This window comes from Lygodium microphyllum, chromosome 6 (genome assembly GCF_053477565.2).
Source record: "Lygodium microphyllum isolate KBCC chromosome 6, Lygodium_microphyllum_v1.1.10, whole genome shotgun sequence".
Classification (NCBI taxonomy): Eukaryota; Viridiplantae; Streptophyta; class Polypodiopsida; order Schizaeales; family Lygodiaceae; genus Lygodium; species Lygodium microphyllum.
Window position 1 is genome coordinate 21,662,329 of NC_141140.1, and position 12,646 is coordinate 21,674,974.

At 46.8% G+C, this 12,646-nt stretch overlaps 1 protein-coding gene across 3 annotated transcripts in view; it reads right to left on the reverse strand.

Moving 5' to 3' along the window:
* LOC148034369 (pectin acetylesterase 5-like) overlaps positions 1-12,646 on the reverse strand; it is an 83,391-nt gene that overhangs the window by 26,470 nt on the left and 44,275 nt on the right. For all 3 annotated transcript variants that reach the window (XM_087679314.1, XM_087679313.1, XM_087679316.1), the window contains 3 exons: positions 9,492-9,552; positions 9,352-9,405; positions 9,182-9,259 (listed from right to left, as the gene is read on the reverse strand). In XM_087679314.1, the coding sequence (XP_087535440.1) occupies positions 9,182-9,259; positions 9,352-9,405; positions 9,492-9,552 (193 nt within the window). The remainder of the gene's footprint in view (positions 1-9,181; positions 9,260-9,351; positions 9,406-9,491; positions 9,553-12,646) is intronic.

A 12,646-nucleotide genomic window follows, 5' to 3' on the forward strand; every position in this document is an offset into this window, starting at 1 on the left:
CAGTCAATCCCTGGGCGCTGTGCAAAACCTTTAGCAACAAGGCGAGCCTTGTGCTTATCCAAAGTACCATCACTGAGGTATTTGGTCTTGAAGACCCACTTGACTCCAATCACCTTCTTCTTCGGGGGGCGTGGCACAAGTGACCAAGTGCCATTCCTCTCAATAGCCTCCAACTCAGCTTCCATAGCTTTCTTCCATGGGGCGGACTGTAAAGCCTCCTTCACGGAGGTGGGCTCTCGATCCTGCATAACACGGGACATCAAACAATAGTTGGAGCAAACAAGCTCCGAAGAATGCGCCTGGTGCCTCCGTGACCGCCGCGGACCATCCTGCGGTCCCCACTCCTCAGGAACCCCCTCGATCCCTGAATCACGGAGTGTGTCACGGGCCCAGCGAGGAGGAGGCCGAACCTCCCCTCGTCGTTCTCCATCAGCAGAAGACTCTGGAATATCCACCGGTGGTAACGCCTCAGAGGCGTCCGGTGGAACAGTAGACTCTGTGTCAGAAACAGAATCATAATCAAAAGGCACGGCTCCATTGGAACTGTAGAAGGAGCCCAACTCTCCCCTGGATCTCCAAGAACGGGATGCTTCTCACCCGTTGAAGTAGCCGGAACCTCCACAAACCGCACATCACGGCTAGTGTATACATCCCGCTTGACGGGATCATACAGTCGGTAGCCTTGGGACTGGGACCTGTAGCCAACAAATACCTGTTTTCGAGAAGCCGCTTCAAATTTATCACGGTGAGCCTTGGGAATGTGAACATAGGCATCACACCCAAAGACCCGAAAGTAAGAAACATCTAGCTTCGTCCCAAAATAAGCCTCAAATGGAGTCATCCCTTCCACGGCCGAAGTAGGGGATCGATTAAGGATGTGGACTGCAGTAGCCACAGCCTCGGCCCACAGAACCTGAGGGGTCTGTCGATGCTCCATCATGGTGCGCGCCATCTCGATCACACTGCAGTTCTTCCGTTCAAGAATACCATTTTCTTGAGGAGTATTGGTATTGGCAAACTCCTGGTGAATTCCTCTATCTGCACAAAACCGAGCAAACTCATTAGACACAAATTCACCTCCCTTGTCGGATCGCAAGGTCTTCAACTTCCGGCCTGATCGGTTCTCCTCAAAGAGAAGCCAATCCTTGAAGTGCGAGAAAGCTTCTGACTTTAGTGCCAAAAAGTAGGCCCATGTCATCCTGCTATAGTCATCCACGATCAGCATGAAGTACGAGCTCCCACGCAGGGACTCATTCCTCATAGGGCCACATAGATCCATAGATACTAGCTCCATCGGTGAAGTAGACCGCCGCGAAGCTGTGTGGGGAATGGCATCCCTATGCTGCTTCCCCCGTATGCAGGAGACACATGGCTGCTGGCTCACCACTATATCCGGCAACCCTCGAACAAGCTGTCCACCTGACGCCCTCCGAAGATAGTCATAGTTCAGGTGACCAAACCTAGCATGCCATAACTCTGACTGTGACTGTGAGGTAAGAAGAAGAGTAGAGAGGGCGGTGGAAGACTTCAGTTTGTAAATGCCGTTATCCTCATATCCGGATGATAGAACCTTCCTCGATCCACGATCAAGGACTCGCACTGTAGTACTGTCAAACTCCACCAGAAGACCAAGGGAGCAAATCTTATGAACTGAAAGGAGATGGTACCCTAGTCCTGGTACATGCAAAACCTCTGAGGTATGGGTACCACCTCGTCCATCCGGAATAAGCTGCATCTTATCCCGACCTGCAACAGAAACTGAAGAGCTGTCTCCAATGAGAATCTGCCCACGCGAGGGTCGCAACTGGGCAACACCATCTGATGAAGGAGTCATGTGCCGTGAGGCACCACTATCAACAATCCACTCTCGAGCCTGGGGGGCCGTCATCGCAGCATCAGAAGCATTCGGTGAAGCGTCCTCAATGACAGCTAGATGAAGAAATGCAGCTGATGAGGGTGCACCGCTCCAGAATCCTTGGTTTCCTTCTTCTTGGTGTCCTTCATGTCTTTGTCAGGGCAATCCTTCTTCCAATGGCCAGTCTTTCCACAAATATGGCATGTGGAGTCTTTGTCCTTGTCCTTTTCCTTGTCCTTCTTGGACTTGTTATCCCCCTTCTTCTTCTTTTGGTCCTTCCCCTTCTTCTGAGAGGCTTGACCTGTCAGCACCTCCGACTTGGAGGCATTCTGTCCCTTTAACTGTTCCTCTTGGTCCAAGACCATAGGAACCAACTCTTCCCACCGAAGAGTAGACTCTCGCCCAGAAGCAATGAGGGCAGAGTAAAATGTACCGAATCGTGGCGGCAACTGGGACAGTAGTGTGATCGCCATGTCTTCGGAGGAAATCGGCTTCCCCGCAGTCTGAATCTGCATCTGTAGCTGCCTTAGCTTGTTAATGTGTTCCCGTAGCGAAGAAGACTTATTTACGGACAAGGTCCGCATCTGTACCTCCAAAGAAACCCGCTTCATGAGGGTCATCCGATTGTACATTTGATCAAGCTCCAGCCATATCTCCCGAGCCACCGTCAAGTGCTCGATGTGAGCGATCACGGCTGTAGTACATGATAGAAAGAGAAAGGATCGAATCCTGGCATTCAGTTTGTCCCAATGAGACTAGGCCTTGGCCAACTCCGCACGAGCATCGGAAGAGAGTTTGGACTCATCTCTTACCGAGGGCCGGTCAATCTCCTCCTGTACCAACTCCGCCAAATCATAGGACTCAAGAATGGCCAACATCATGACGCGCCAAATGCGGTAGTTGTCGCCGTCGAGCTTCTGATTTGTAGGAAGAGCCGGTAAGACAGGCACCTTCCGGTCCATAATCGCCTGGAACTCCAAGTCAATCTCTGTAGACATCTTCACCTGCAATGCCTTCACAAACGCAAAAGCAGCCCCCTCTGACTGGGAAAACTCAGCCTGCTAAGGCTCTTCCGCGTCCTGAACCTTCTTCACCCGCCGGAGGCGATGAAAAAGCAAAACATGCACTTGTAGGCTGAAAACTCAAACTTCCTCTGCGTCAAACAGCAGCAAACAGCAGCAAATCCACCACCTGTACTCCTTTCCTGTGCGCCCACACTCGTTTCAGCCTTGTTCCAAGGCGCAGCCCTCCTGTCTGCCCTTAAACGCAAAAAACGTAAATTTGTGTCGCGATGGAAACTCCTCTTCAGGTTGATTCTGCGCTCAGTCAGCCCTCAAACACTGCTCTGATACCATGTCAGAGTGCAGCGGTGCGGAAGCGTAGGACTGAGAGAGAGAGAACGCCGAGAGAGAAGGGAGAGAAAGAGACAGTGGACGATGAAGATCTGCTGTATATAGAATGCTGAATACAAAGATATGCAGAAATATACACGGTCGCAGTGCCCTGGACTGCGTGTCTCCACCTCGACGATGCAACCTGCTGTCCACCTCGAAGTCTGCTGCAGTCTGCACTGTCTGCTGTCTGAAATCTGCGAACAGAGACAGAATCTGCGCGTCACCGGTCTGTAATCTGCGTCAGAGAAGTGTGTCCAGACTGCTGGAAGTGTCGACTATAAATAGCCGAAATCTGCCAGGAAATAGGGCGCCAGAAATAGGGCGCAGCCAGGAAATAAGTCGGCTGCATTAAATGCAGCCGACTGGGCTGCAAACAGTCGGACTGCCACGTGGCAGTCCGACTGCACAGTCCGACTGTGCAGCTGCCCTCCAAACAGGCTATGATCTCTAACACTTGGCACCCAATGCCAACAGGAGAGCTTGGGACTCTGAACTGAAATCAATGATTACACCACTGAGCCTCTAAATAGCTAGAGATAGACCAGTCCAATAAAAGGTACATGAACTTGGTCACCCTGCTGATTAACCAGGTCGAAACATACTGAACCAGTAATATAATTAAAAAACTCTGAAAAATGTGGGGGGAAAGGTTCCCACTGAGACTGCAGTTGGCCTTGGCCACAATACTCCTGCTTAGCTGCACTTAAGTTGAGCAAAGTGTCTGCACTAATCCTAGTCCTGGATAATTGGAAACTAGAACACATCCCCACTAGGCCAACTGGTATTAGCTCCCTCATCAAAGAAAGGAGCTAAGTCAATCCTAGAAAATTGCACAACACCACTCGCTGACCATGACCACCTGACTGCCATCATTGCTGGAGACAGGTGTTGCTGGCTCAAGAGCACTTTCCCTTTATCTTTGTTGGGACAAGAGGCACTAGTATAAGTCTGAGTAATACCATTATGTGCTAACGTGAATTGCCTGTACTGCATGATTTCTAGTCAAAACAACACAATGACAGTCTAAATCTCAGGCATATACCAAATTAGCATGGCTCAAGTGCACAGAGCATCTCCATCTATATGCAAGTCTCAAGTATTGCCCTCATAAAGTTTGTTTTTCTACATGTGAGGTGAATCTGCAAAGGAAACCTCAATGATAATCTCATCTTGTGAAAGATTGATTCACACTACATATGAATGATCACCATTCATCCCTCCGACAGTGACCAGACCTTTAAAAGGGTAAGGTAGCTAAAGCAGTGATAAATCACCGGGATGGTAGCCTTCTCATTTTCCTTCTTCTAATATGAGGCATTCAGACAGACCTCCTTTATGGTACCCTTCCATGTGAGCTAGTCTGCCTTAATCTAAGCCTCAAAGTTCATCTGGAGTCAACACATGCAACTCAATTTCCCCACTAGGGAAAAAGTCATCATCCCTCTTACTCTTCTCTATCTTCTGAATCTTAAGACAATTAAGAGTCCTTTGGAGAGGGTCCTGAGAGGGAATGTGAATAGATACAATAAGCCAAATGGATGGCTTCATGCAATGTCAACCCTGGAACCCTTGGACAGGAGGTCTAAACTCCTTTTGAAATCTTGTATATGTCGGAGTGGGCAACGGAAGAAGAAACACAAACACAGAGGAAGAGAGAGAAAGCAGAAAATGAAGGAAGAAAATCTGCACTGACTGAAATGAATGCTGAATACAAAGCTGTGGACAGATCAGTCCCTGCACACAGCCCGGAGCGTCAGTGAGGGAACCAGATCAGGCTGATGATGACGGCAGCATCAAAGACGGAGGAAGATGACGGAGTCGGAGTGTGCACCTACCAAGGAAGGAGGGAAGATGATAATACAACTGACTGCCAAGTGGGAAATGGCTGTAAATAGCTGAAAAAACCCAAAAACTGGCCGACCTGAAATTTGAGGCCATAAATATGTCCGACCAGCATTTAATGCTGATCCGACCAGCATTTAATGCTGGTAAAAATGCCAGGAATGCTCAGAAAAATCCTGGAAAGGGTGAACAATGTCCAACAGGTGAGGCGAGCTGAAGAATGCAAAAACTGCCCCGGGAAATGCACATAAAATCCCGATTGGAGGAGAAAATGCATTGAAATGCAATAAACTGAGTGCTCTAGAATGAGCTACCTCCTCCGTCGAAACAAGTGATAGACAAGTCAGAGCTCCTAAAGTTCGTCTGACTCAGACTGAGGCTCACAGGTAGGAGATGACAAGGCATGACAAACATGACCGCTAAAACCCCCTCTCAAATCCTGGATGTGGCAAAAGGCTAAGGGAGAAACGGATCCTGGGGTGGCAAGAGGAATGCCAATGGCGATGAAGTCCGTCAATGAAGATTGCCGATGAAGAAACTTCTTGCGATCCTGGAAAGCCCCCTCTAAAACAGTAGGGGCTAGGAAATCCACAAGCGCATCACCGAGATCGTCCCCCTCTGAAAGGGATGGGGGGTACGAGGGAACCACCGGAGGAGAGGGTGGAGGGTGGAAAGGAACCTATGGAAAAGAGGGGGCACAAGCGGGAACGGGTGTAGCAATAGATAACTGCCTCGAAGGACCCTACATAAGAGAGGGGAATGGAGCCTATAAAGCCCGCTCTCCTACCAACCTCTCGCAATAACAGCCCCTATAGAAGAATCCTCAATACAAATGGCCTGCTCGATGAAGACAACCCGGGTACCAAGCCTAGTAAGGCCATAGACTGAGAGGAGTGGAAAGCCCAAGTCTGGAACATAAAGAGCTTGGGAAAGGAAGCTCGATGCATGGTCGGGAAATAAAGGCAAAGTGCCAACACCACAAATAGGCACCGAAACAATGTCACTAACAGTGACTAAACCCTCAGAAGGGCATAGATCCTACAACAAATCACCTCCAGGAGTCATATGACTAGAAGCTCCACTATCAACCAGCCAAGGCCTCTTAGAAGATGAGGCAACCATTGAAGAAGGCTCCACCAAGTCAACAATATGAAGGAACACTAACTCATGGGTAACCGCTACAGTAGAGATAGAAGGCTCAGATGTTTTAGCTCCATCCTTCGCTCCTGGACGAAGGTGAGGGTACTTCTTCAAACATTTCTCCTCTGGATGTGTCCTCTTTCCACAGTATGGGCATTTAGGCTTCTCCGAGTCGGAGTCAGAACCTGAAGAACTCTCCTGTCTTTTAGCCTGTGACTTCCCTTTCTTCTGTGTCCCCCCTCTCGAACCTGCAACAAAAACTTTGGAGGTGGATCCACTAGCTACCTCTTTGGCGCGCTCATCATGCTCCAAAACAAGCAGGGCAACCTCCTCCCATAGAAGCGTCTCACAGGTCTTCGATGTAAGAAGGTTGGTATAGAAGACATCAAAACGGGGAGATAGCAGCTGAGTCAAAAGAATCATGGCCATCTCCTCGGAAGAGATCATCCTGCCAAGGGACGCAAGCTCATCCCTCATGTCCTCCAACCTGTTGATATGATCCTTTATGGAAGAAGAATCATCAACAACAAGCATCCGTAATTTCTTCTCGAGAGTAATCCGATGGGTAAAAGTCTTCTGATGGTACAAAGAAGCAAGCTTTGTTCACACTTCCGCTACTTTCCGCAACCTGCGCACATGCACTAGGACAGAATTCTGTAAGCTCATAGAGAGGAAGGATCGAGCTCTCGAGTTGAGCCAATCCCATAAGGCCACACGATCCATCGATAATCCAACGGTGGGATCCTCCACTGGACGGGAAATAGGGTGGGTAACAAACTCCCAAAGATCAAAGGTATCAAGGATACACTCCACCTTACACGACCAAAGCGAGTAATTGGAACCATCAAGCCGGTCTTCTTTGGGCAAAGAAGGGAGTACAGGCACCTAGATAGAGGGTGCCATGGAAGGCATATGAAGGCCAGCAGAACGAGCCTTCTGTGAAACATGAAGAGAACGGGGAATAGAGGGATCTCGTTCAAATGGGCTAGGCGACCTCCGGGCGTCGCGTGAACTAGCACGAAAGTCTCTCCGTCTCTCAGAGAAAGGAATAGAGACCTCATCCTCTGAATCAGCAAAGAACTGGTGATAAGACATCTTCGTATATATCTGCAAACACCAAACAAAGGTTGCCGATGCCGAGTGATAACCACCAGAAGGGTCACCAATCACCGACCAGACCGCCGGACACAACAAATTGAGGTCGCCCAGCACCAGAAGCTGTAAACACAACTGTTGTTGATGCAAACACCTGAGTAGCAGTCCTCAGACACCAAAACACCGGCTGAAATGCAACCGCCAGCAAGAAAATGGCCCCCAGTGGTCGAGAACACTACTAGAATAGCAAAATGCAAGTAGGAGTGTCGCCTAACTGTAGATGAGGCCGCCTTGCTGCAAACGCAAACAAGAAGGTTGGGGACCTTCAAGGAGGGCCGCTTGGCTAATGGTGAAGGTATGGCAGCAGCAGAAGAAGGGGATGGTGTCTCTCTATGGAAGCTCTCCTCTGTGCTCTCAGTTAGGCTATGATACCATGTCGGAGTGCGCAACAGAAGAAGAAACACAAACACAAAGGAAGAGAGAGAAAGCAGAAAATGAAGGAAGAAAATCTGCACTGATTGAAATGAATGCTGAATACAAAGCTGTGGACAGATCAGTCCCTGCACACAGCCCGAAGCGTTAGTGAGGGCACCAGATCAGGCTGATGATGACGGCAGCACCAAAGACGGAGAAAGATGATGGAGTCGGAGTGTGCACCTGCCAAGGAAGGAGGGAAGATGATAATACAACTGACTGCCAAGTGGGAAATGGCTATAAATAGCCAAAAAACCCAAAAATTGGCCGACCTGAAATTTGAGGCCATAAATAAGTCCGACCAGCATTTAATGCTGGTAAAAATGCTAGGAATGCTCAGAAAAATCCCGGAAATGGTGGACAATGTCTAGCAGGTGAGGCAGGCTGAAGAAGGCAAAAACTGCCCCGGGAAATGCACATAAAATCCCGACTCGAGGAGAAAATGCACTGAAATGCAATAAATTGGGTGCTCTAGAATGAGCTACCTCCTCCGTCAAAACAAGTGATAGACAAGTCAGAGCTCCTAAAGTCCTCGTCTGACTCAGACTGAGGCTCACAGGCAGGAGATGACAAGCATGACAAACATGACCACTAACAGTATAAACCTATGACAATCTCATAATGTTGCAAAGAAGAAGGTGCTTGAAGTTCCTTTAACACTTGCTGTTATGCTGAGAGAAAGAGAGGGAGAGAGAGATTGTCCCTGCTCAAAACATGGACCTGATGGATAGAGCTCCTAATGGCCCCCACCAACTCAATCATAAAGCTCATAAGGAAGTGATGACCATACCGCTAACAGATTTAACTGTGTAAATCCAAGGCTTCCCATAAACCTTGAACCTACAGTATTCATACATGGGGTCTACTGCATGTAGATCTTGCATGAAAGTCTGGAAGGACATTTTTGTGTACACACCATATGCATCCCCACACAGGCCTGGAATTTCTTGCAAAACTGTTGCGTTTACAGCTAAGCAAGTGTACAAACCTTGACGAAGAGAGGCCAAGCGAGGCTTCTACGTTCTCCTGTGTAATCTATCTGTAAGCTTGAGCAAATATTGTGTGCACTAGTATGGGTATTTGGCAAAATTAACAAAGTTTATCACAACCTCGTAGGTTCATCTTCCTTTCCATGACTCCCTTTACACCAAGTCAAAATCTCATGGCTGAATAAGGCCCAACCCCACCACAAAAAAAAAACAAAAAAAGACAAGCTTCCCTGTTTCTTTTCCCTGAAGGAACAAGACAACAAAGCCCTCAAGTAACAAAAAGCAAATAGACACAGAGGGAAACAGTGCCCTGCTTAAAGAAGAGCTTACAGATTAATCAGTCATATTTAGCCTTGACAAGAGAATACGTAAGATGCAGAACTTGTGATTACCTGCCATGTGTCATATGCAGGATTCAAAATAAAGAGAGGAGTTTTAATGGTTTTCAATAGATGCTGTGGGAAGAAACACTGCAAAAGATTGGAAGAGTATCTGTGAGCCGAAATCCTTAAGAGCACCTGGTAATACACTTTTATCTAACTTAAGAACAATATATGCTGACCTGTCCTGCATCCCGTTCTGACGTGCAAGACTGAGGAAGGCTTGTGCTAATGCCCTGTATGAAAAGAGTTCAATCTCTATATTTTGTTCCTGTGAAAGGAGGTATTATTATATGTTTGTTTAAGCCATGCATGTACTTACATGAACAGACACCACATCTTTATAGAAGGACTGTATTGTAGGATTCCCTTTCACATCTTTTCTGCAATATAGAAATGGAGCTTTTTGGTAGTCACTTTGAATAAATTAGTATCTCAAGCTAATCTTACATCAATCACAAAAGTGGACAATATCAACCAGTGTAAAAGAGTCAGTCAGACATATACTTGATGGCCAATTCCAAGACCTTGCACAAACTAATAATAAGGCAATCAGGCACTCCACACAAGGAGATTAACACTGCCAAGTATATGGGCACCATCTGAGAGTTAGATCCACCTGCAGTTTTGCCTATTTGAGCAGAGTGTTGCAAGCGTTTGTCATAATTTCTACCAATCTCTACATAAATGCAGTTACAAGCTGTTGATTGAATTGTATAAGTATTCATCCACTAGTGACTTTCCAACAAGTGGGGAATTTTTCAAAGCACGCTCTGAAATTCACAACAGACATCAAATGCGGTGGAAACTTAACAAAGAACATGCCATACTGCTCATAATCCCAAAAAGATTCTTAGACTCTTCAGCAGGAGAGACATTCTTCTGGCTGTGGTTGCTATCAGCAGAGGGAGTGTGTTTATATTTTCAGTACATGAGGATGGAAGACTCCAGAAAGGATTTGGATCGCTCCGAGTTTACAGGATGCTCTCAGTAGAGGATTAGGGTTGTGGCTCATTGTAACAGGACTTGGACTTCGTATTTAGACTTGGATCCTGAGGCATGTGAAGTTATGCTAGCGTTTGCACTGAGGAGACACAAAATGTACGAACACGGGTAAAACACAAGAACACAATAAATGCAAAAACACAAAACACAAACAGAGAAGAAAGAGAACTCTGAAGAGAATGAATCAATGCTGTAAATGAATGAGAGAATAAACCAGATGCTCAAAGGTAGAGCAATGGGAGTAGTCGGAGTGTGACGTCCACTAGAGATGGATCCTAAGGTTTATAACCACCAGTTGGAGCTGAGATGATGCTGAAAGAGGAAGGATAACAGGCTGGAAACCAAAATGCAGCCGTCCCTAGGGCTGGAACTGGTACAGGCAACAGTGTACCACCAGAAGATGGAGGCAGCTGATCACCAAAGGCTGAAGAAAGCTGCACAACACCAATCTGAGTGTGTGTGATGCAAAACGCAGGCAGCAATGGTGGAGGACTGGCAACAGCTAATGACATCAGCAAATCTGCAACAAACATCTGTCTATTTATAGATGAGTGGATCCTTCCAAATTAGGGTTTTGGCTTATAGGACACCCATTTCTCTAGAAGCACACATCATTTAATGAAACTTTAGGTAATTTATATGTTGTGGGGCTGTTTTAAAGAGCTAATCAGTTTATAATGTATTTTTTAGCTCAACACCCTTGTTTAGCCCAAAATTGGAACCAAAAACGGACTAAAGCGTAGCTCCAAAGCCCAAAATCACCTCGATGCATCCCACCCCAAAGCAGTCGGGGCATCAGACAAAGGATACATGTCGGCTGCCCAATGGCCTGCCAAGACTACAAAGGTGATAATTATCTTACATCAAGAACCCAAAGGGTCGCCCCAAAGAGGCCAAGGCATTGGATAAAGGGTGCTTGTTAGCTACCTAGTGACCTACCAAGACTTGCAAGGTAGATGGAACCACTTTGAACCTTTTTTGGAGGGGCTTCGGTTTAGATATAGTTTGTGGAATATCAAGTATTGCGCCCCAAGGGTAGAATGAAAAGGGATGGTTAGATCCAATTACATCACAAAATAAACAAGCTATCTTGACCACCTGTGGATGTCGATGAAGGAAAGGGGTGAAGAAGTATGGAGACGTGGTGGTAAGGTGGTAAAAGAACCGCCAGTGGAAACAGTTTAAGATCCACTCAAGGGTGCTTTGCACAATGAAATGCATAGAGTAATGCTACATGATGAGAATGTGCATGCAGCAAGTGCCACTTGGACAATGTCTCTCTTGGGGAAAGTATTCACTTGCCTATGCACCCTTTTACAAAGACAAAGTATAATTATGCAATGCAAAGGGAAGGCACAACAAGGAAGGGAGGCCGATATCGAAGCCAAATGCCGAAACATGTAGAATACCAAGAAAGGGTAGGAACCCCCTTTCAACCATGGATATTGATGCCAAAAAGGAAAAGAAACCTGATGTCAATCTTTGTATGGTGTCAAGAACCATGAAGAAGAATGTGGATGAAGCACCCCCGCTAGAGGAGCTAGGAAGAAGCTACCACAGAGATAGCATCAAGAGATGTTGCAAAATCCACCTCGAGAGGGAAAGCCTCCATGCTAATAGAAAAGCAAGTCTCCAAGAAAGATGAAACCTCAAAGGAACAATGAACTTCCCACATCTCCAGCCCAAGAAGGAGCGGTGTAAACCTACATGCTAGTCCTAGACTAAAATACAAAACCCTGCAAAAGAGATTAGAATTTGCATCCAAAAAAAAGGGGAGAGAGAGAGAGAGAGAGAAGTTTCATAATGCGATGCTTCAAAGCAAAACAAAACAAAAAGTAAAGGTAAAATGAAGAAAAGAGATGTGTGAACGAGTGAGTGTGTAAATGCAGCAAAAGACAAATGAAGAAAATCTTGAAGCCTAAGTAGCCTAAGGACAGAGTAGCCTAATAGGCCTCACTCATTAGCCTAAGGAACTAAGAGTGCTATGTAATGTGAGACTAATCTAGCGTATCCTAAGGGGCTAGCCTAAGTGTGTGGCCACCATCTTGTGTGGCCATCAACAGGTTTCTGCCAATGAAGCTATCGAGGTGGGGAAATGGTCCTAGGTGGGGGTGCAAGAGAAGGCCCCATAATGGATACAAAGAGTGTGAATGGAGTGGTGTTAGTAGACCAATCAATCAAAACTTCTAGCGTACTATAACACGAGCAGATGAGGTTGTCCCTGTGCCACATGTCCAATGGCATGTGTGCCAAGAGGAGCAAATGGGACAGTAGCAAGAGGCAGAGCCCCACTTGACTATTCAAAGAGAGTGGAGGTAATTGTGGCCTGCTATTGTTTCTTAGCTAGGAGACCTTGGGCCTTAGTATGACACTCCTCGTCTACATAACATGATCTCCTCACTGCGTGCAAAACCTATTCAGAGTTGTTGCCAAATGGGTTTAGTTTCTTTGGTGTCTTTGGTTTAATGTAAG